Source organism: Homalodisca vitripennis, chromosome X (genome assembly GCF_021130785.1).
Source record: "Homalodisca vitripennis isolate AUS2020 chromosome X, UT_GWSS_2.1, whole genome shotgun sequence".
Lineage (NCBI taxonomy): Eukaryota > Metazoa > Arthropoda > Insecta > Hemiptera > Cicadellidae > Homalodisca > Homalodisca vitripennis.
In genome coordinates, this window is record NC_060215.1 from 10,205,570 (window position 1) to 10,228,945 (window position 23,376).

At 36.1% G+C, this 23,376-nt stretch overlaps 1 protein-coding gene across 11 annotated transcripts in view; it reads right to left on the minus strand.

The window, feature by feature from the left end:
- LOC124368672 (inositol 1,4,5-trisphosphate receptor) overlaps positions 1-23,376 on the minus strand; it is a 152,811-nt gene that overhangs the window by 20,147 nt on the left and 109,288 nt on the right. For 10 of the 11 annotated variants that reach the window (XM_046825951.1, XM_046825948.1, XM_046825950.1 and 7 more), the window contains 12 exons: positions 22,043-22,163; positions 19,233-19,465; positions 18,069-18,204; positions 17,132-17,236; positions 14,603-14,784; positions 12,664-12,864; positions 10,876-11,082; positions 7,151-7,252; positions 5,983-6,129; positions 3,756-3,948; positions 2,272-2,394; positions 1,855-2,027 (listed from right to left, as the gene is read on the minus strand). In XM_046825951.1, the coding sequence (XP_046681907.1) occupies positions 1,855-2,027; positions 2,272-2,394; positions 3,756-3,948; positions 5,983-6,129; positions 7,151-7,252; positions 10,876-11,082; positions 12,664-12,864; positions 14,603-14,784; positions 17,132-17,236; positions 18,069-18,204; positions 19,233-19,465; positions 22,043-22,163 (1,923 nt within the window). Of the gene's footprint in view, positions 1-1,854; positions 2,028-2,271; positions 2,395-3,755; positions 3,949-5,982; positions 6,130-7,150; positions 7,253-10,875; positions 11,083-12,663; positions 12,865-14,602; positions 14,785-16,992; positions 17,097-17,131; positions 17,237-18,067; positions 18,205-19,232; positions 19,466-22,042; positions 22,164-23,376 lie in introns of all 11 variants that reach the window. The other variant, XM_046825944.1, reaches the window with a different exon arrangement.

Consider the following 23,376-nt stretch of genomic DNA (forward strand, 5'->3'; position numbering starts at 1 on the left):
ACATAATTAAAATATAACGTAATTTGGTGTAAGTAGTTGTAGCGAGGATTCTTTACTCTTGAATATTGATACGATATTATCGATCACTCAAGTGTTGGACGCTTATTATACTGAAGCCCTTCAAAGGATTAAAAATGGTAGAAATTGGTGTCATGATGTTGTATTTAAATCAAACTTTGGCCAAAAAAGCTATCATGATTAAACATTCGAAAGTTGAGAATCAATTGTTTGAGATTTTGAACCAGATTAAAAATTTTAAAATTCTAGATTTGACCATCACTACGTTCATTAGTGCCCCGAGCAGCCAGACCGTAGGCTCTAGGCCTGAGTAGAAATCATATACAGAATCTTGGAGGCTACCCCAATCTCTGGAATTAATTATCACAGTGACTGCTTACCGTTAATGTTCCCAGCAGCCAGACCGTAGGCTCTAGGCCTGAGTAGAAATCATATACAGAATCTTGGAGGCTACCCCAATCTCTGGAATTAATTATCACAGTGACTGCTTACCGTTAATGTTCCCAGCAGCCAGACCGTAGGCTCTAGGCCTGAGTAGAAATCATATACAGAATCTTGGAGGCTACCCCAATCTCTGGAATTAATTATCACAGTGACTGCTTACCGTTAATGTTCCCAGCAGCCAGACCGTAGGCTCTAGGCCTGAGTAGAAATCATATACAGAATATTGGAGGCTACCCCAATCTCTGGAATTAATTATCACAGTGACTGCTTACCGTTAATGTTCCCAGCAGCCAGACCGTAGGCTCTAGGCCTGAGTAGAAATCATATACAGAATCTTGGAGGCTACCCCAATCTCTGGAATTAATTATCACAGTGACTGCTTACCGTTAATGTTCCCAGCAGCCAGACCGTAGGCTCTAGGCCTGAGTAGAAATCATATACAGAATATTGGAGGCTACCCCAATCTCTGGAATTAATTATCACAGTGACTGCTTACCGTTAATGTTCCCAGCAGCCAGACCGTAGGCTCTAGGCCTGAGTAGAAATCATATACAGAATCTTGGAGGCTACCCCAATCTCTGGAATTAATTATCACAGTGACTGCTTACCGTTAATGTTCCCAGCAGCCAGACCGTAGGCTCTAGGCCTGAGTAGAAATCATATACAGAATCTTGGAGGCTACCCCAATCTCTGGAATTAATTATCACAGTGACTGCTTACCGTTAATGTTCCCAGCAGCCAGACCGTAGGCTCTAGGCCTGAGTAGAAATCATATACAGAATCTTGGAGACTACCCCAATCTCTGGAATTAATTATCACAGTGACTGCTTACCGTTAATGTTCCCAGCAGCCAGACCGTAGGCTCTAGGCCTGAGTAGAAATCATATACAGAATCTTGGAGGCTACCCCAATCTCTGGAATTAATTATCACAGTGACTGCTTACCGTTAATGTTCCCAGCAGCCAGACCGTAGGCTCTAGGCCTGAGTAGAAATCATATACAGAATCTTGGAGACTACCCCAATCTCTGGAATTAATTATCACAGTGACTGCTTACCGTTAATGTTCCCAGCAGCCAGACCGTAGGCTCTAGGCCTGAGTAGAAATCATATACAGAATCTTGGAGGCTACCCCAATCTCTGGAATTAATTATCACAGTGACTGCTTACCGTTAATGTTCCCAGCAGCCAGACCGTAGGCTCTAGGCCTGAGTAGAAATCATATACAGAATCTTGGAGACTACCCCAATCTCTGGAATTAATTATCACAGTGACTGCTTACCGTTAATGTTCCCAGCAGCCAGACCGTAGGCTCTAGGCCTGAGTAGAAATCATATACAGAATCTTGGAGACTACCCCAATCTCTGGAATTAATTATCACAGTGACTGCTTACCGTTAATGTTCCCAGCAGCCAGAGAGTTGGTTCTGGGCCTGCAGAAAAGATCATGCGCAGTATGGTGGAAGCTACCAAGGTGCGGATACCCGATTCTCTGGGAAGAGTGATTACAATGGCTGCCGACACCAACATTACAGCCCAGATCAGGCCGGAGAGGTGGGGTCCCAACTCTACAACACAATTAGTCAATGCATAGTAATTCTCTAATTGGCATTATTAAGGAAAGAAATACTGAAATTAAATATAAAGATCATTGTACACATTTTGTAAGGCATTCATCAAATGGTTAGAGCATCGAAGAAACATCGTCAGAAAATTTATAATAGAAAGCAATTTAATAATAATTTCTATCTATTTAGATACAATAATAAATTTTAAGTTATACAATGTAATCTGTTATGTAATGGTAATTACTTGGCACTTGGTCGACAAAAGGGTAGAAGAATGCTACTATAAGGTTAATGAGAACTGCACAGTTGAAGAGTACGTTGCTCCACATGGACATGTAACTGCTCACCCAGAAGAGAGCTGGCTGTCCTGTAACAATAAAAATAAATCTGTTACAAGATGTTTTTGAATCCAACCTGTTTTGCTATGCACATTTAAACAGATCTAAAAAATTAGACTTTGTATATGTGAATGAGTTGTTACAGCACAAATCCACTTGTAACTGAGATTGCCTATGATAAAGCAATCTGTCTGCGTTTTACTGCAACTAAAGCTGTACTCTGTAAAAAGAAATTGGGAAGTACCTAAAATCTGTATAAAATACCTGGGAACGCTAACATAAGGGAATATTTTATATGATGCATGATTAGAAAAATGGAAAACGTGTCTAAATCAATGAACCCGTTTGACCCCTAGACTAGACAGAGAAGTTTCACATACATAATATGTGAATTTGGTCTCAAAATATTCTGAAGTAATACAAAAAGTATATGAAATTCTTACGGTAATTGGCAGAAAGCAGGTTAAGACACTACTTTTTACCTGGACGTAGGCTATGTGTGGAGGGACAGTTAGAAAATAGACTCAGGAATGGACAGACAGTTCTCTGACTCTTATAACACTGTCATAGTGGGGGAAACAATATTTGAGTGATTTTAATATAATTGGAATAAGATTATACATAATAACTATTCAACAAATAAAACTTTATTTTCTTAATATTTTCAACTTATTTTGTTATAGAGGAAAATGTACAAGATAAAATGTGTGAACTGTTTTTTGAACTGCTTCATAAACCAATACTCGGTACAATACTAGTGCTTATTCTGAGTGTACTAGTATCGCTTTAATATACTGGTGTCACACAATCTTACACCATGATGGTTATTTACTTACTTTTCATGAAATAAAAAACACATGAGATAGAGTAAAACAAATAATAAGGACGAGGGATCAATGTCATCAAGAGAGGAGTGTGATGTGTCACAGTTTTAATAAGGTCACTCTCTAAATAGAAATTGAAGACTGACGACACTTATCATTTGGTAAAATGATTTATAAAACTTTTGAATACAAGCAAAACCGTTTGAATTTGTAATATAAATACATTGAACAAGTAAGTGAGAATCTGGAATCTAATCAGCATTTTTTGGAAGTTTCACTATGACGTTTTAAAAGTTTATCCACACTCATAAACAGGATTGGCTGAGCTGTTATATTTTTGAGAGTGGTTATGAGAGTTTTGTACACTTCCTACACAACGGGAGAAAATCAAGTAGATGATGAATATGTACATAAAATGGGTTATGGCTAAGGTCGTGGAACATCAAAACAAACTTAAAAGTTGTTCAGTTTGTTCTTTCGGTTGATAGAAGATCAAGGTTATGTTATATCAATTATTCACTCACTAATTCTACTGACATGAATACTGATGACAGCAAAGATCTCACCTCTCAACTTCTTCTGCCACCTCATCTCGTTGAACATGTCTTCCGTTCTCTCAAAAAAATCAGACACCTTGGAACCCTGGTCATCACGTTCCGCTGTGTGGAATATCTTCACCTTCGTGTCGTGTGTCAGGTACTCACAGATTTCTGGGATGGGGAAAACTATTTGCTCCAAAGTACGATCATGTCTCACAATCTGCAAATAAAAACTGAACGGTCAGGCACCATAATAAACTAATGGCAACTATGTCCACTACAGAATGAATATAGTTCTCCTCCAGCTCAGAGTATCCTCATTATAGAAAATAAAGTATATTGCCATTGTTCAAAAATAATCTCATGAAATATCTTATAAAATAAAAACATAAAATTCAAGTTCTAGGGCCAATATATAGTGAGCAGAAGGAATCCTATAAACAGATGACAGCATTTATTTTGATTCAAGGTTTCATTGTATTATTTCATATATTTCTGTTGGACATAAAAATTTGGTAGAGGGGAGTACATGAAACCAGAACCACAATCCCTTAAATGGGCAAATGCCGTAATACAGTGTTGTAGGCAAGTAATTTACTGGTGAGTTTATTACAGTTTATGTATCACTACTGAATGAAAGCACAACCACCCAGACTGCTTGCATAATCTTAGTTTTACCAAGAGTTCCATGTAAATCCCAGTCATTTACAGGATCAAAGATCAAACACTATAATTTACATAGGAGTCAGAATAAGGTAGATGGTTATACCATCGCAGAGTGAACATGCTGAACCCAGCCGGCCACTATGTGTGGACTAGTGAGCTGATAGGTCAGTAAAGATCACACTTAGTGGCCTTACAAACAAGTAAAAGGTTATTTTTGGCTCAGTGTATTTTTGTTCAACTAAATTGTCATAAATTAATCCACACACTGCTTAAGATAAAAATAATTAATTAATTAATATATTCAACTTGTGTCTATGGACAGGCCATTTAGGCCCATGTAGGCTTTTCCCCTTCAATATTTGTTTTCCTACATTATTTAGGTAGTAAATTAAATCACAAATAAATACTTATTATATTTATTTTAATCGTCTTTCTAATATGGTCGTTGTTATATGAAATTATTGTTTTTTGTACTACAAGATTTTTGTTATTAATTATCAATTTCTTTCATTTTTGACTGCTCAGAGATTTGATGTAATCCATCTGTTTTCAAATACTCCATATTTCATTTCTTTAATACTTTACTCCTATGTATGTACAATTATATGTGACAATGTGATTCTTTGTTTTGATCTCCTGCTAGTAAAAACGTTATACGGTTGAAGACAATGTACATCCAGAGGGGAATGTTTTTGCCTGGTCACCATTACCCATCACAGTCCCACACATCCACAGCATTAACTTTACTTATTATTATGAGAGAGTTGACACCATTGTTAGTTAACTTCTTGTTGTTTCACACCATAGTGTTTGTTTGTAATGGCCAAGTTAATTGTAAATCCTGGTCCGTAACTGGTTTTTTGAGTGTGAAGAATAAACCAATAGAAATTCATTAACAGATTTGTCCGGTGGGTGGACAATAGTGGATGTGGAATGCTCACCAACACTCTCATGCTCTCATCCACTCTCCTCGCTATGAATGTGACACTATGACGCTATGAATGTGACGATGTTGCTGGCTAGAGATTCACGATGACCACACCATGTTGTTGTTACAAGTGGCAACCTTTTATGATGAAGGAACATAAAAGCTTGTACCACACTATGACAGGTGCTTACACACTGGTGGACTTATATAGAAAAATAGTTAGAGTAAAGGGATTCTTCAAAACTAAATTGTTTTTCTTAATACTATTTATTTTGTTTCACAAGTACAACAGAACTGAATTTCTGGATATACCTCATACGTTGAATATAGTGGGCACTTTTTTGGTAGTTTAAAGATTATTCAAATTATTAAACATATTTTAGACAGATGTTCATGAAACTAAATATAATAGTGAGGTATAACAAAAATGTTATCACATTGTACACTTTGTGCTTAAACCAATATTAGCCACAAACAACCTTATGCAACAAAAGTAGAGGTTTGAGTAGTCCTGTGCTTCAGATTAAGAACGAATGGTGTCATCTTTTGGTGTTAACTGTGAGTGTGGAGCGCTTGTACAAAACTCAGCAGTTGTGCTATGTGTACGGGAGAAAGTAAATATAGTTTAGGACAGGACAGAGGAGCACATGACATACTAACTTCTATCTGTGCTGTGTGAGAGGCATAGTAATCCAGAGCTTGGTTCATCTTAGGGTCTACGTTGATCTCAGAGGGCTTGAGGAGAGCAGCTAGCTCCTTGTTGTGTTGTGCCAGCTGGTGGCACAGGATGTAGATGTTGTGACCCACCTGACACAACAATCAGACAAATAATCCTGCTTCACTAATGTTAACTTTCAAATAGTATATTTCTTTACTTTCGATATTATTATTTGCCTTATTTAGAAGTACTAATAAAACAAACCGATGCAATACATTTTAAACATTAGTACGATTATAACCTTACTATATCTGCTTCAAGTACTGTCATTTCATTGCCACTTACACAAATGTAATGAATATATCACATATACATCACTTTTTAATGCTGACACGTGTTTCAGCGATCATACCATGATCACAGTAACATAACCTCACAACAAAAAGCTATAAACAAATAACAATCGTAGCACATGTGGGGATAGTATGTAATGCGTTATAAATCTTCATTAGCAAAGTCTACTCTCAGCACTACTATCTTAATTTTAATATTTGTTCAAATATTGAATTTTTTGTATTGACTTACATTGTATTCAACATATCAATTGAATTTCTTGTATAATAAAAAAAAATAAGTAGTTCTTCTTTATAATATAATTTTTCTCTCTTTTCCTTAAATTTAATAATTTCCATGTTTTTTTCATACTTTAATACTTTAATTTTTCATACTTTAACTGACCAGTTTGTAAAAGATGTTCTGCAAAAATATATTTCACACTGCCATTGTTTCATTTTAAGGCTTGTATATGTTCCGCAAATCGTAATTTGAAATTCTTACTTCTCTGTAAAATGTAACAATTTTGACAATGTTATTGGTTTTAAAAATATATTGGTTATGACACAAATACAGCGCCTTATATAGTGAATTTCAAATTTCATTGTAAATTTGAATTTAGGAACTGCACAATACAGTGAACCAGAGAAGTAGTGACTGAATGAGATTAACTGGAAGTGAGATGACATTACTGGACAAATAGCTGGAGCATTGAGATATGACCTGACAGACCGGACGTGATGATAATTCTTCAGTCTGATAAAAAGAGCTGAAATGGTTGAGCTCATAGTACAATCATACACAAAACACTGAGCACTAAGTGTTAAGACAATTTACCTCCTTTGGGGAAACACCGTCTTCACCTTCAGTGGATGAATCATCAGTGTCGACGCCATCGTCCAAAGGCTCCTGATGGAAGGCTCGGCAAGCCACATCCACCTGCACATCACAAAACGCACATCAGAGTCATTGAGCGTTTATATGTTCGGCTATGGGTTGCATTCATGATAAAATATCCATAGAACTCTTTGTAACCAAAATAATGAAATTTCATCACCTTACTGGAGCTTCTGTGGACATCATATTGTACAACCAGTGGTCCTCCAGAGTATTATGGAATGGCTTAACACATGATGAATTTATCACTGATTTAAAATACAATATTTTGTCAAAGTATCCGCAAGCTACACCATCATCGTTTGTTGTTGATCACATGCAGCCTGAGACCTCTTCACTTCAACCACTGTCATCAACCATAACTACAAACCTAGGACCACAAGGAGACAAGGAGATGGCCCTACATCAGGATCATCTTGATTTCCAATCCAAACAACACTTGGAAACAGTGTCTGGTGAAAGTGAGGTGAATCATGGGCAATATGGTGTCAGTGATTTTTGTTCATCTTTTTCAGATTTAAACTAAACTTTTATGACAATGAAAACTGTTCTGCATATAGATATAATAGTTTGAATGTTATTGATCTGGCTCATAATAATGCACTCTTAAGTTCAAGTAACAATAATCATTTTAAACTATCAGGGATGAAAAACTACCAACATTTAAAATATACTGAAACCAATATCAAATTAAATTCCAAAAATAAACAAAATTTTGACAACATTCAACTTCAGCCATTTAAAATATTACATCAACATGTTCAACACTTATCATCACGTATTAATATATTAAAAATTAATTTAGAAGAAATCCAACCAGATGTAGTAGCAATATCTGAACATAAAATGACTGAAGCAGAAATCCTGTATCTAAATATTCCAAATTATAAAATATGTTCAGTTTTTACAAGGTCTATCTCACTTGGTGGTGGTGTATTAATCTTAGCTAGAAGTAACATTAAAAGTAAAAAATTATTAATACCTGAAGTCCAAGATCTTACAGCCAAAAAAGAATTTGAATGATGCTTATCAGAGATTACTGTAAATACATTTTCATTTATTTTAGTATGTATTTATAGATCCCCACAGCAAGGGCTACTTGAATCTTTTCTAGGTAGACTTGATTTGTTGTGTAATACATTAAATGATAAATTCAAGAATATTATCATAGCAGGAGATTTTAACATCAATGTGTTGAACAAAGACAGTGCATATAGGAATTTTGTTAGTATTTTAAATTCTTATAACTTAGTTTATAAAGTAAATTTTCCTACTAGAGTTACCTCCGAGTCAGAAAACAGCATAGACAACTTCCTCACTAATATTACAACTAAGAAATTAAAAACATCTGGCCTTATAACATGTATATCAGACCATGATGGGCAATTGTTTGAAATTCTTGGTGTACAAAATACTCTTCATTATGTGAATAAAAGGTACTGTAGAAAGTTTTCAAAAACTAACATAGATTTATTTTTAAGGCTATTGGCTAGTGAAAATTGGTTAGAAGTTTACCAGGCTAGCGTAGAAACTAAGTATGATGTTTTTTACTCAATATTTGTTCATGTTTTTGAAATTAGCTTTCCTAAATTATTATCTGTGGAAAAAGAGAAAAACCTAAATAGTTGGATTTCAGATGATGTAAAGATTAAAAAGGACAAAATTGCGCAATTGGAGAAAACATATAGGGTTTGGAAAACTAATGATTGAAAACAATTAATTAAGCAACTGAAAATTGAAAATAAAATTCAAATAAACAACGACAAAAAAAGGTTTTTTGACAGTAAAATTAAGAAATCTACAAATAAGTCAAAATCAACTTGGAAAATTATCAAATCTGAAATCAACAATGGCACCAAGATCACTAATACAGTAGAACTCCGATTATCCGAATTAATTGGGGATCAGGCCGATTCGGATATGCAAAAATTCGGATAGTTGGATTTAGCATGGAAATTATGCAAAAAAGGAGTATTTTACATTAAATAAACAAAAGTCCTTTGAAAACGTTGTTATTTTAATACTATAGAGTACAGTAATAAACATGAGCACACATCAACGCAACTCTCAAGGTACAACGCAATTCGACTGCTAAATACACACGCGAACGGAACTGGCATACGGCTCAAGCGCACTGACCGGCGGGCGGCGAGACTGCAGTCGATGTGCAGGTGGAAGGGCGGGGTGTTCTAAATATAGCATGCGGGAGTCACGTTACCACGGTAACGGCACATACGCCTGGCGCACGGGCTCCTGCCCCTGTCTACGTCATGGCACGTTTCGTCGGGCGGGCGCCGTCACTGTTATTTGACGACTTTCAAATTTTACATAATTTCACCGAATCGTGATTCGGATAATTGGGGATTCGGATAATAGGGGTTCGGATAATCGGAGTTCTACTGTAACATACAATTAGTCCGGGATGGCACATCCATATCAGAGCCAATTCTTGTTGGTAATATATTTAATGATTTTTTATAAATGTTGTTGATAGATTTGTGCTTCCAAATATTCAGAAAGATTTTGTTAATCAATCGTGTCATGAAAAACCACCTCAAGCCTCAATTTTCTTCAAATTTAAAGAGGTTGATGAAAGAATTTTAAAAACGATTGTAATGGCTTTTGAAAACAAATTCTCAACAGGAATTGATAATATACCAATCACCCTCATTAAACAGTCTTTTCCGCTAATCTCCAAACCATTAACCCACATAATCAATTCATCATTAATATCTGGCCTTTTCCCATCCAAATTAAAAATTGCTAAAGTTGTTCCACTCTATAAAAAGGGGGATTTAAATAGTCCAACAAGTTACAGACCTATATCTTTATTACCTGTGTTTTCTAAAATTTTTGAAAAAGTAGTATGTCAATCAACTTTTGGATTACCTGGAAAGTAATCACATATTGGATGATCAGCAACATGGTTTCCGACCACAAAAATCTACGATAACTGCAGGTGTACGATAACTACAACAACAAAAAATATAGACCGAATTCTTCACCAACAAAAAAAAGCTATTAGAATAATGTTAAATTTGGAACGCAATGAATCTGTCAAACAGCATTTTTCTAAATTAAGAATCCTTACCGTATATGGTTTATATATTTTTCAAACTATCATGCTTGTGAAATCAAATGAAGATAGTATACCTAAATTAGGAGCAAATCATGATTATAACAATCGCCATAGAAATTATCCATCAATCCCAAAACATAACTTAGAACTTTTTAATAAAAAACCCACAGCAATAGGATCCAAATTCTTGTTATTTCTTCCAAAAATGTTTCTAAAAATTTCACAAATTTGCATATTTAAAACAAAGTTAAAATCATTTTTAATAGAAAAATCAGTATACTCATTTAAACAATATTTTCAGGTAACTTAGTTCATCCAACAATTTAGTAGTTAATATGACATATTATAAATAGTAGCAAAATTGTAAAATCAGTGTTGTCATTTGCATGACATTTTGTGGCAAACTTATTTATTTAATGATTTATGTAGTCACTAAATGGATATTGTAATGTAATGGTTGACGCTATTCTGTATTTGTACTTTATGTGTGCATTGTATGAGTCTTGAATAAAGTTAATATGAATTGAATTGAATTGAGCAGGTTGTTTGTACAGCAGGTAAGGTGAATGTGAGCTTTAGTACTGACCAGCTGTTTTGGGTTCATATTGTAGAGAATCCGCTCGGCATTCTCACTGTCTCCTCGACTCTCCATGATGGCCAGTAGCAGCTTGCTGGCATTGTTTTTGAGCTCCAGCACCAAGTCCATGCGGCTCTTACCCAGAGGGTTGATGTCGTTGAGGATCAGGGCAGTTATTATATCCAACCCGTTTGATTCATGTGTTGCGATACAGTTCTGTAAATCCATCAAACTGTTTGTCAACAAACATCATACAATATTTATGGATAAAATTAATTTTGATAAAAGATATTGGTTATATTTACAGGTGTAATCATTACAATTACAACTATTATACAACAAATATTATTTAAAATTTGCTATATCTTTATATAACAGCAGACTTCAAGTAATTTAAAAATGCCATGCAATGCAATTTTATATACCATCTTCATAAACCATTCTGAAACTATGATGTATATAATGCAGCAGGTGTAGGCAATGTATTATAATTTCCTGATCTGTTAGAATTCCACGCCAATTGCACAGTGGAGTAGGTGTAAGGCTTTGGGTACAGGTACAAGTGACAGTGTCACATGGCATTTCTTGGAATGAAGGTCAATACTGCAAGAGGTATTACCCAATTATTCTACCAAATAACAGATTTCTCATGTTACTTATTGCTCATGGAATCTTCAGAAAATTTCCACTCACAACAAACCCGAGGCACAATCTACAAACCCTTTGACATTATTATCAAATACATAAAAAGTATATGAAAAAGCTATACAAACCACATATCCCTGCAACTGGCTTTTAAGCGATTAACGAAGCATTTACTATGTTTTGAAATGGCACTAAGCTATTTTTGACGCATTAACTATGTTGTAATTTGATCCCTCATGGCAAGTCTATTTTTATTTTGTTTGAACTAAAACACATAAATTTAAAGATAAAGATCCAAGGTTTCATATCATACTGTAAAATACTCTATAGTTACATTATATTTTTAATTTGAAAACGTTAAGACGTTCACATTTCCGGTTGGGATTTATTCTTTTATTTTCCAACACAAAAAAAATTACCGAATGTTTGTCAAAATTCCTTGTCGAGAGTTTACGTTCTACACAATCGTGAGTGACGTTATTGAAAAGAATGTATTCTTGGCTTCCAGAAACATAGTTTCAATTCCCTGTAAGCAAATAAATATTTAAACAATAGTACCTAAAACCTAAAAATGCCTAATGTGTCAAAAATAGCTTCATTAAACTGTGTTCTAATTGTTTACTTTATCGTTGTCTGGAAATAGTGAAAATAATACCAAAACAAAGAAGAACTGCTCTAAGCAAGACAATGAACTACTATTTAATTTTTGTTGTGTTGCAGAATCACCATATCACCCATTAGATAAGAATTATACATCTTCTGGTTGCCGTGGTGAGTTCTCACTTGTTATTACACTATTGTCAATACTAGCATATTGCATATTGTTTGTTATTTATTTGGACCTTTCAGAGTTATCATTGTTTAGAAATGATACACTAAACAAAACAGAAACACATATCATCCAAATACTTTTATTCACCATTCTGCGATAACTCAAAAAACCAACACAAATTTTTGGGATTGATTATCAATGAAAATCTTGGCTAGGACAAACATGCTGCCCATGTCATACAAAAATTACCTCAGGAATTCATGCTATGTGAATAAATTCTTAATATAATTGTACACATACAATTTATGAATGAAGTTGTTTTGAATTTGAATAACTAAAGTCACACAACCTTAAAAAATAGTTTTGTTTATAAATATGACCTGGTTATCGTGGCAGGGCCCCTGGCAATACTCGGTGAGGGTCTCCAGAGTCTGGTTGATGAGTGAGACGTTGTACTCATTGATGTAGAGGCCTAACAACCCCAGTCCACCCGTTGTTGAGCCACAGATACAGTCCAGGAGCATCAGAGTCTCAGAAACCAGGTTGTAGTTTGATTTATTGTTTTGGTTCCGCAAAGTGTTCTACCACACAACACATCACATATTACATAATGCTCATACAGGAAGACTTAAAACGTTTCATTTACTTTACTTCTATCTTTTTAATATGTTCTGTTTTCAAATGAACTAGTTTACAAACTTTTAGACCTAAAAACCGATCAGGTAATACATCAATCCCATTGATTGATCACTGTGTGTCAGTTACTCGATAAATGCTGTTTGTTCCATTTTACTGACAACAATCAATTTATATAAATACTAGGCAAGCAGATAAATACTAAAAGAAAGTCACTGCAAATAATTCCATAATTTCTTTTCAGTTCTGAACTAGTTCCAGTTCCTGTGATTTTTCAATAACTTGAAATGAGGCAAATTTGGCTTTGACCAAAAATTGCCAATGACTAGTTGGCATTGTATCAACCTTAATGAGATATGAAACTATTGAATTTTAGACAATTTCTCCAGTTAAAATCATTGTAGAACTTCTAATTATTACTTCTATGTTATTATTTTTTTATGATAGGATTAATTTTGTTCTTAAATTGTATGGAGTTATTCCCACAAATTATTAAATAGGTATAGGACGATTCCAATCCTCGACGATTAACTTACTGATTCTTAGTGCTACTGACAATACCATGGTTCTATTCAAACGATGATGATACCAATATTGTAAAAGTACTTTATTATAAAATAATGAATAAATTTAACAGAAGTGCTTAAAATAAACTTGGAAAGTCACGCTTTCACAATATGTGCAGAGAATCTTCAAGTACGTCTATTCGCGAATGACAGCTGATCGGTATTACGCAACTTATAGATACCTAAGACATGTTATTGGTGTAATTTATGTATTAAAAATGTATACGGATAAAATAATTAGGGTTTGTAATTAGAGTCTGCTGTGACTATTCAAGGACAACATATGATTGGCAGTACATACTTAATTAACTGTTAAAACATGGTTTTCCCATATTTCATGTCAAAAATACATAGATAGACAACCAAAATAACAAATTGTCGTATATTTGTAAATAATTTTTAGACTGCACTTCCTATATCCTTATCCGTGAAATGCTGCATGTCTGAAAGAGACCACTGAACGGTAAACAAGCAGACGCCATATTTGTTAATCTCGTAATTTGTTTAGTTGTATATGTACTCTATAAAAACCAATGTATGTTTATATCTTAAACTGTTAATCATTACTAATGATGGTTTGAAATTTGTGGCTGGTTGCTCCTACTGGCCAGATTTGTTTTAACAGTCACAAAGAAATAGTTTTCAAGGTAGTTAGTGACTCTTAACATCCAATCCAATGGAGGACAAGGAGTTTGACAAAAACATTAAATGATTGAGCTATGATTACATTATTTTAAACGGGTTGTTTAGCAGAGATGAATTATAAAGCGAAAAACCTGGTAGCAGTTTTTACAATAGAAAGTTTTCATTTTTAGGTTGGCCTTGGTCCCAACATATGGTTTTGGTCTCATTTAAGATTTCCTTCTGACTCCTTGCGGGCCATCCCCCTGACATGACAAAAACGTGGTAGGTACTTCAATAGTATATTTATAGTAATGATGCACAATGCTTTATTGTTTTACCTAATCGTTTGGGAATTATCAAGCCCATGTGGGACTTTATTAACACCCTGTATAAAAAAAATCATGAATAAAACATTTCAACTGAATATCTAATTTGATCTCCTATAATCAGTGCTATTCTGTTATTGTCTATGTGAAATGAATGAGACACTCACCTGTAGATTCTGGTTATGGTTCTCACACAACAGTTGCAGGAATCGAAGGATGGGTTGCATCACCAAGACCTTGGGTGAGAGTTTGTTCTGGTCATCATGGTCTCGATGTCTCTCCAGCTTCTCTGCCAACATGTCCTCCAATGCTGACCCGGGACCAACCACCACGTTGTTTGACTCCTCTCCTGCAAAGTACCACTCCCTCCTTTTACCAACACCACAATGAGGATACACATTGAGTTCTACTTAAGGTGTGCTGATTGATAGCCCCTTCTATAACAGTCATTAGTTCCAAAGCATAGGCCACTCAAGTGTTTCTTTAGTAACGGAACAGGTGGTAATTACTTGGGGCTAAATCTGGACTGTAGTTTACAATATAATACAGGACAACATCACACTCATATTAAACAAATTGTTGAATACACCTTACAGACATATGGAATTATAACAATACTCCTGATCAGTGTGAAGAAGTAAAAGACATGAATGACAGCTGAGGAGATTATATGTTTTGGTTAATACATAAAAAATTGGTGTCAAAATTATCTTGTTTGTATCAACTTGACTCGCCTTCGGCTCGCTGGGGGCTACGCCCCCAGGCCCCCAAAGTAAACGCTTGCAAATTCGGGGATAAGCGGAATTCGGTGACTGGTTAAGTCCGGACATTAAGTAAATGACAAGGGATTTAAAAATTGACCTTTTTCATAGATTTTTTTTTTTCCGGATTCGTAAAAACTTTTGACTTTGAGGGCATTTTGCGGTTAAACCGTTAGAGATACGACAAAAAGTGACTGGACCTTTCTTGTTGGAAATTTAATTTTGTCTTTCGATTGTGCCCTCAGATCTGATCTACGACCTATGGTTTAGCCAGAAATGAGCTCGGGAGAAAAGTCTGCACGGGTCAGCTATCTTGAATTGTTTAGTATAAACATAATAAAAACCGACCTCAAGGCAGTATTTTAAGTCGAACAGGGGGTTTAATATCACCAGGAGACTATCTAGTCAAGGCGAGAAATTCCCTGGGTGGGTGATTAATGTTAAGGAGGTTAAGACAAGAGGGGGTTTAATTTCGTCAGGATATTGTCTGGTCATATGAACAAATTCCCAGGGGGGGTTAACGTTACCGGGGGATAAGTCTCCAGGGGGTTATCTGGTCATACCAGGATCTTCCCAGGGGGGGGGTTAAGAGATTTGGTGACTGGTAAAATTCGGACATGAGGTCATGGCAGGAAATTCCCTGGGGGTGTTTAATGTTACCAGGGGGGTTTAACACATCAGGGGGTTGAATGTACAGGAGGTTATCAGGTCATACCAGGAAATCCCCGGGGGGGGGTTAATATTACCGGGGGTTAATGACACACTTGGGCCTTTTTTAGAGGGTATTGTGTCTGTGAACATAATAAATATTCCTCTGTCCCTATCTACTATTGACGCTTAGCTAACGCTCAGCCAACTCCCGAAGTCACTGAACCTTTTCTGTAGTTCACGTGATTTCCTAAATCCCGTTTAAAATTTGTTTTGAGTTACGACCAACCGTTTAGCCGCTATCAAGCCCGGAATGTAAATTTTTAGGCGAAAATGTCCAATATTTTCACTTAATCGCGTTTTGCGGTCAAACTAAGGGAAATATAGTAAAAAGTCACTGGACCTTTTTTGTAGGTCATCTTATTTCCTAAATAAAACGTTAGTCTTATTTTGACCTCCGACCAATGGTTTCGCCGCTATCGACCCCAAAAACAAAAGTTTCGCGTAAAAGTTACAACAAAATTGTACATAATCACGTTTTTTCGGCCAAACCAATCGAGATAGGGCAAAAGATTACTGGACCTTTTCTGTAGATCGCGCAATTTGCTAATTTGATGGGTCAATCAGATTTGAGCTACGACCAACGGTTCGGCCGCTATCGGGCTTGAAACATTATTTTTATCGAAAAAATCTCTGGAATTTCAAATGTTCGAGCGTTTTTGTCGCTTAACCATGGAAGATAGAGCAAAAAGTCACTGGACCTTTTTTGTAGTTCACCTCATTCCTGATTATGAATTTTTCGTCAGATCCGAGCTAGCTCCAACGGTTCGCCCGCTATCGGGCTTACAAAAAATGTCTGCAGGGGTGAAGAATGCGCGATTTTTTGGGAATTTTTTTGAGGGGTTGAAAATGAAAAATTCTCACTTTTCGGGATTTTCCTGGTGGTTACACGTGGAAAGCTATCTGTGTACCAAATTTCAAGTCTCTAACTCATCTGGAAGTAGGTTAGAATTAGTATATACGTGAGTCAGTCAGTCAGTTACACATGCGGTTGTATATATATTAGATACAATGCAACCAGCTAAGAGTTAATGACACAAAACAATTGACTTGGTTAAGTATAACCGAACACAGTGATTGTAACTCACCTGGTGTTATGTTCCGAACAGTTGAGTATGCCTGAGAAGTGGCAGCAGCAGCTTGGTTCAGCTCTTCTCTCATCTCGTCAGTTATAACCATACCATTTGACTTGGTTAAACATAACCGAACACAGTGATTGTAACTCACCTGGTGTTATGTTCCGAACAGTTGAGTATGCCTGAGAAGTGGCAGCAGCAGCTTGGTTCAGCTCTTCTCTCATCTCATCAGTTATAACCATACCATTTGACTTGCCTGGAAAGAACAATGTTTTGCATTATTGCTTTTTATCTTGATTAAGTTGTTCGTTCTTAACGTATGGCATGACATAGACTGGTACATAATGCCTTTAAAACATATGAAGTATTCTATTTTGATATAAGGATTAGAAAGCAAGTCTAGCAAATCAAAGTCTAAGTTTTTGATTAGATAATGTTTTCTATGGCTTTTTTTAAACACAAAGTACGTCAAAAACTCATTTTCGTGGTCGGTAATTTGTATAATGTCAATTTGCTGGTGTCCACGATTTGACGCAGCAGGCTTGAGGTGATGTATGAACATAAACATATATTAACTGCAAGAGAACTATTATTTACAAAACTACAATACTTGTTAATTATTTTATTTATCTACGGTTTTTAAAGCACAAAGTATGAAAAGAAACACGTTTGAGTGTTGAGTCAGTTAAGTCCCATCAAAATGGAATTTCTTGAAGACTCAGTGAATTCATGATTCAGCTTTGACACCAGATAAAATGTACAAGATATACAAAATGATTTATGTTAAAAATAGAAAATATGTTACAGTGAAAATAATGAACATACCAAAATAAATGTTTTTTAAATCTTTACTATCTGAATATGCATCATAGCTCTATTACGCTAGAATTACCTTTTTTAATCCATAACATATGGAATAAAGAATTTTAAATTTTACCGTTCAATTTTATGATAATCATAATAAAATTTCACACAACCAAAAATTTCTGTTAAACACTTACACTTATTTTGAGTAAAAAATTATATTTGCATATAAAAATTGCATGAGAAACAAAAAATAGAAATTATTAGTTTTAATACAAAATTACCTTTCTTCTTGTTCATTTTATCTAGTTCTTTTCCTGACTCCTTATCTTCATGTGCTTTTGCTGCTATATCAGATGTGTTGACCGTCACTGTGGACTTGATTTCTTGTTGTGCGTCTCTCATTTTGTCATAGAACACCTAATCACATACAATAAGTTACTTCAAGTATACAGTATATGTATTGCACAGGTCAACAACAATAATGGTTTTGTCCATTAGTAATGTACTAATCTGCATTTACGTTAGATAAAGTAGTTTAGAAATGCAAACATAACTTGGTCGTGAACAACCTTACAAATTTCAAAAACTAAATACTTTAAAACTTAGTATTTTTAACTTGAAAGTGCAAGATTTCCCTGGGTACATACTAAGGCAATAATTACCAAATATGACACAGAATTTGTAGTTAAACTTCCAAGTTCAGGCCAGGTCAGACCTTTACTTGTTTTCAGCTTTGTACCAAATATGGGTCGGACTGAGAATGATTTAGTGAATACAATTAAAGGTAATCATCTACATAGCTTAACCCATAGTTTCCCAAACTGTGAGCTGCGGGTACCAAGGACACTGCGATGTGTCACAAAGAGTGTCGCGGAAAAAAGAAAAATTAAGTTATAAATGATCAAACCATATCTTGTTACGATTACCATCCAATGTTTAGTGTATTGAATAATGATTTTTTTTAAAATGAATTATACTCCTGATAATTTTTTGTAAATTACTGTAAGTATTAAAATTTAGAGATAAAGTAAAAAGACATTACAGCGGAGACAACAACATTTGGTCTAAATAAAAGGACAAGGCCGGCTCCCGAGACCCATGTGAGTGCAGGTTAGAGCCCAGTTTTTTTTTCTAACCTATGAATGTTCTATTTTTATGGAATGATGTAGCTCATACATAATTACAATTAAAATTAGACACCATGTTTTATAGTGTATTATAGCATATAGTGACGATACTGTTTTAGTTTGTATTCAGGGTGCCACCAGTAATAATATGTATATTAATAGAGCCAGAGGTCTGAAGAGTTTGGAAACCCCTGGCTTAACCCGATAAAACAACACAATACAGAAGTCCATCTTAGTAGAGTTTTAGTAACAAGTTTTTTTACTTCTTCTAAAAACATTGATGTTAGTATATCTCGCCCTTAAGAGGAAGAAGCTTACCTTAAAGAAAGCCTGGCTCAGATCACCCCCGAGCAACTTGCTGAACATACTCTTTTGTATGATGGGGTTCCCTCCCTCCAGAAGAGCGATACCCAGCTCCACAGCCTCCACAAAAATGGAGGGAGAGTGAACGGACCGAATAACCAGCTCCACCACCAGGTCCGAGGCACCCTCTCTATCCAAGTGGCTCTGGACCTCATGAAGGGACCGACCGGCCCGACTGAGCAGCTTTGCTATAACGGACAGTCAACTGTAGCACCATCACAGAGTCCAACAAATTTACAAAGTAAGAGTACATACAATTTAACAGATTAAAAATTGATTGAATCAAATCGTTCACATTCAAAATATCTGTTGCTGTATTTCTGAGAAACACTTAGAGATCATTTGTGTACACACAACATCTGTAATATGTTTTTTTTTGTCTAGACTGACACTAAAGAAATAAGACGAACATTAATGTTCCAGAACGTTGTACAGACCACATTGGGGCACTACAACAATGAAGACTAGTATTACCAGTTTTCTCCTACCACCATCTAAAAACACTGTTCTGGGCACCAGAGTAGTAAGTTTTTATAAGGAATGTGAACGGACCATTAAATAAACATTTTAAGTGGCTAACAGTTTTTCTTTTCTGTTATAATTTCATTTTGTATAATAAAGCAATCTACAAACAAGATCTAGAATCAAGAGAGGAGAAAAAATAAAGAAAACAAATCTGAAAGTCTAAAAAAACCTTTTTAGAAACAAGTTTTCTCCAATTCCAGAAGAGTTCAGTTCTTACTGGTTTATACCTGTTCAGTTAAAACCTAAACTGTGTACTACCGAAACTGATGGTATCACTTACATCTGGGCAACCTAATGGATATCCAGGAGTGAAATGACATGCATTGAGATACTAGGTTAAAGTGATAATAGGCCTAGTTCACTGTGAATGTTTCTATTCTATGGAAAACGGTGTAAGGGTTAAATTTTTACCTCCAAAAAATTTTAAATGAATAGTTGTTTTATTTGAATGAGAGTATTATTTTGAATTTTTTTATTAGTTATTGATAAAGTCATTCAACAAACCAAGGTATTATATCTAGTTTATTTTCATCAGTCGTCATAGTTATTCCACAAGTTTAGTTTGAGGTTAGGTAACCTCTCTACTCGGGACAATGCAATTAGTCGGAGCTCCGATGTGGCCGCTGCCTACCCAACAAACAACTGAAGAAAACGTGTTTCTATGCATGACCAGATGGCAGGTCAAGTACGTTTTACGACTACACCGCTCTCGGTAAATCGTACTTCTTACTGAGTAACCTACAATATTTTGATGGTGGATAGTGGCAAATCTATTAGATTTAGATAAAGGTTTAGATTCTACAAACCTTTCATTGCCTATCCTAATTTAAAAACATATCATTTGCATCCTATAAGCTTCCTCTTGTATGTTCAAAATCATAGTTCGAAAGGTTAGGATAGAAATTACAGACATTTTATCCTGCTTAGTAAGAACAACAAATGTATTTTACATGGGCCTCAAAGGACTAAAGTAGAAAGGGATACTTGCATTTAATAACCACTGGCTAGCAACCCCCAACTCTACAGTATCACGCTTCATTGAGTATCACAGAGCACATTAAAACTGTGAACAGTGTTATTCTACTAACTCCAGGTCCATGGCTGACAAGAGACCGCTGGCTAGCAACCCCCAACTCTACAGTATCACGCTTCATTGAGTATCACAGAGTACATTAAAACTGTGAGCAGTGTTATTCTACTGACCTCCAGGTCCATGGGTGACAAGAGACCGCTGGCTAGCAACCCCCAACTCTACAGTATCACGCTTCATTGAGTATCACAGAGCACATTAAAACTGTGAGCAGTGTTATTCTACTAACTCCAGGTCCATGGCTGACAAGAGACCGCTGGCTAGCAACCCCCAACTCTACAGTATCACGCTTCATTGAGTATCACAGAGCACATTAAAACTGTGAGCAGTGTTATTCTACTAACTCCAGGTCCATGGCTGACAAGAGACCGCTGGCTAGCAACCCCCAACTCTACAGTATCACGCTTCATTGAGTATCACAGAGCACATTAAAACTGTGAGCAGTGTTATTCTACTAACTCCAGGTCCATGGCTGACAAGAGACCGCTGGCTAGCAACCCCCAACTCTACAGTATCACGCTTCATTGAGTATCACAGAGCACATTAAAACTGTGAGCAGTGTTATTCTACTAACTCCAGGTCCATGGCTGACAAGAGACCGCTGGCTAGCAACCCCCAACTCTACAGTATCACGCTTCATTGAGTATCACAGAGTACATTAAAACTGTGAGCAGTGTTATTCTACTGACCTCCAGGTCCATGGGTGACAAGAGACCGCTGGCTAGCAACCCCCAACTCTACAGTATCACGCTTCATTGAGTATCACAGAGCACATTAAAACTGTGAGCAGTGTTATTCTACTAACTCCAGGTCCATGGCTGACAAGAGACCGCTGGCTAGCAACCCCCAACTCTACAGTATCACGCTTCATTGAGTATCACAGAGCACATTAAAACTGTGAGCAGTGTTATTCTACTAACTCCAGGTCCATGGCTGACAAGAGACCGCTGGCTAGCAACCCCCAACTCTACAGTATCACGCTTCATTGAGTATCACAGAGCACATTAAAACTGTGAGCAGTGTTATTCTACTAACTCCAGGTCCATGGCTGACAAGAGACCGCTGGCTAGCAACCCCCAACTCTACAGTATCACGCTTCATTGAGTATCACAGAGTACATTAAAACTGTGAGCAGTGTTATTCTACTGACCTCCAGGTCCATGGGTGACAAGAGACCGCTGGCTAGCAACCCCCAACTCTACATTGTCACGTTTCTGAATGAATGACTTGCCGAAGTATCTTGTCAGCAGGCTGTTCCTCAGCACATCACCCTATAAACATGATCCATTTTAACATTTTTAATTTATGGAAAAATATGTTTGCCTTAGATTATTGTCACTGCTCCATTTTACATACATATACAAGAATACATAACAGTCAAATACATGGTTTATAAAACAAATGCATAGAATAAATTCTGTTAAGTGAACGAAGAAAAACTTGTCAATTTTAAGTTTTATTTTTACAATGATATGTTAGGCATGTTTCTTTCTGACTAATTGTTGCTTGTATAAGTTTTGAGTTGAACAAATTATAGAGTTAAGTAAAAAAATATCTATACCTTTTTATTGTTTTAAGGCCTGGGTATAGGATTTGTATTTGTAGTCTACAGTAAACGTGTTAAAGTGAGTGATGGTTTGTGAGAATATATTCGTTATCGGTCAGCCGATGCTGAAGGTCGTGCAGATAAGCCGCTCCGTGCACGTGTAGCCGAGTATCCCGCCGCCTACCTGTCCGCGCCGGTTTACTGAACTCATTTTATTAATTTGATAACTTTTTATTTTTCTTATCTTTATTTTTTAAAACCACTGCTTTGCGGCACGTGTTGTATAAAAGTTCAAATAGAATTAAAGTACAATATTTGTTATATTAATTATTGTGGAATATAATAAATTGGACTGATTTAGTCGGTGCGCTCTGAAAATTGTCTCATCATGTTGTGAGCAAAGTGCAAATCCGGGTTTTCCAAACCAGAAGAAATGGTCCAGTGCGTTGAATGTAGGTCCGCATTTCATGCGGCTTGCTGCCGACTCCGGACCGCGAAGAAGTTGCAGAGAATGCGGAATAATGACTCTTCTAGGTGGCGTTGTGATGAGTGTTCTGAAGACTCATCGTCCCTCCAGGGTCGTTCCGATAGTGAAGACTCCAACATACTGAAGGTTTTAAAAAATATACAGGACGACATGGCACAATCTCGCAAAGAAAACTCCAAGAGCTTCGCGACTCTGGAAGCCACCATGACTTCCGTCAAAGAATCACTGGATGACGTGAGAAACAAGCTGTCAGCGGTGGAAGCCGAGAATGCTGTATTAAAGGCGGACTGTGAAGTCTTGAAGGCCGAAAATAGGAATCTTTCGAAAAAGGTGTTTGATATACAATGTGAGGTACACGAATTGCAACAGTATTCGCGGAATAGAAACATAGAAATAAGAGGTGTTCCACCGACAGCAGGTGAGAATGTTTATGCCGTTCTAGAGACATTAT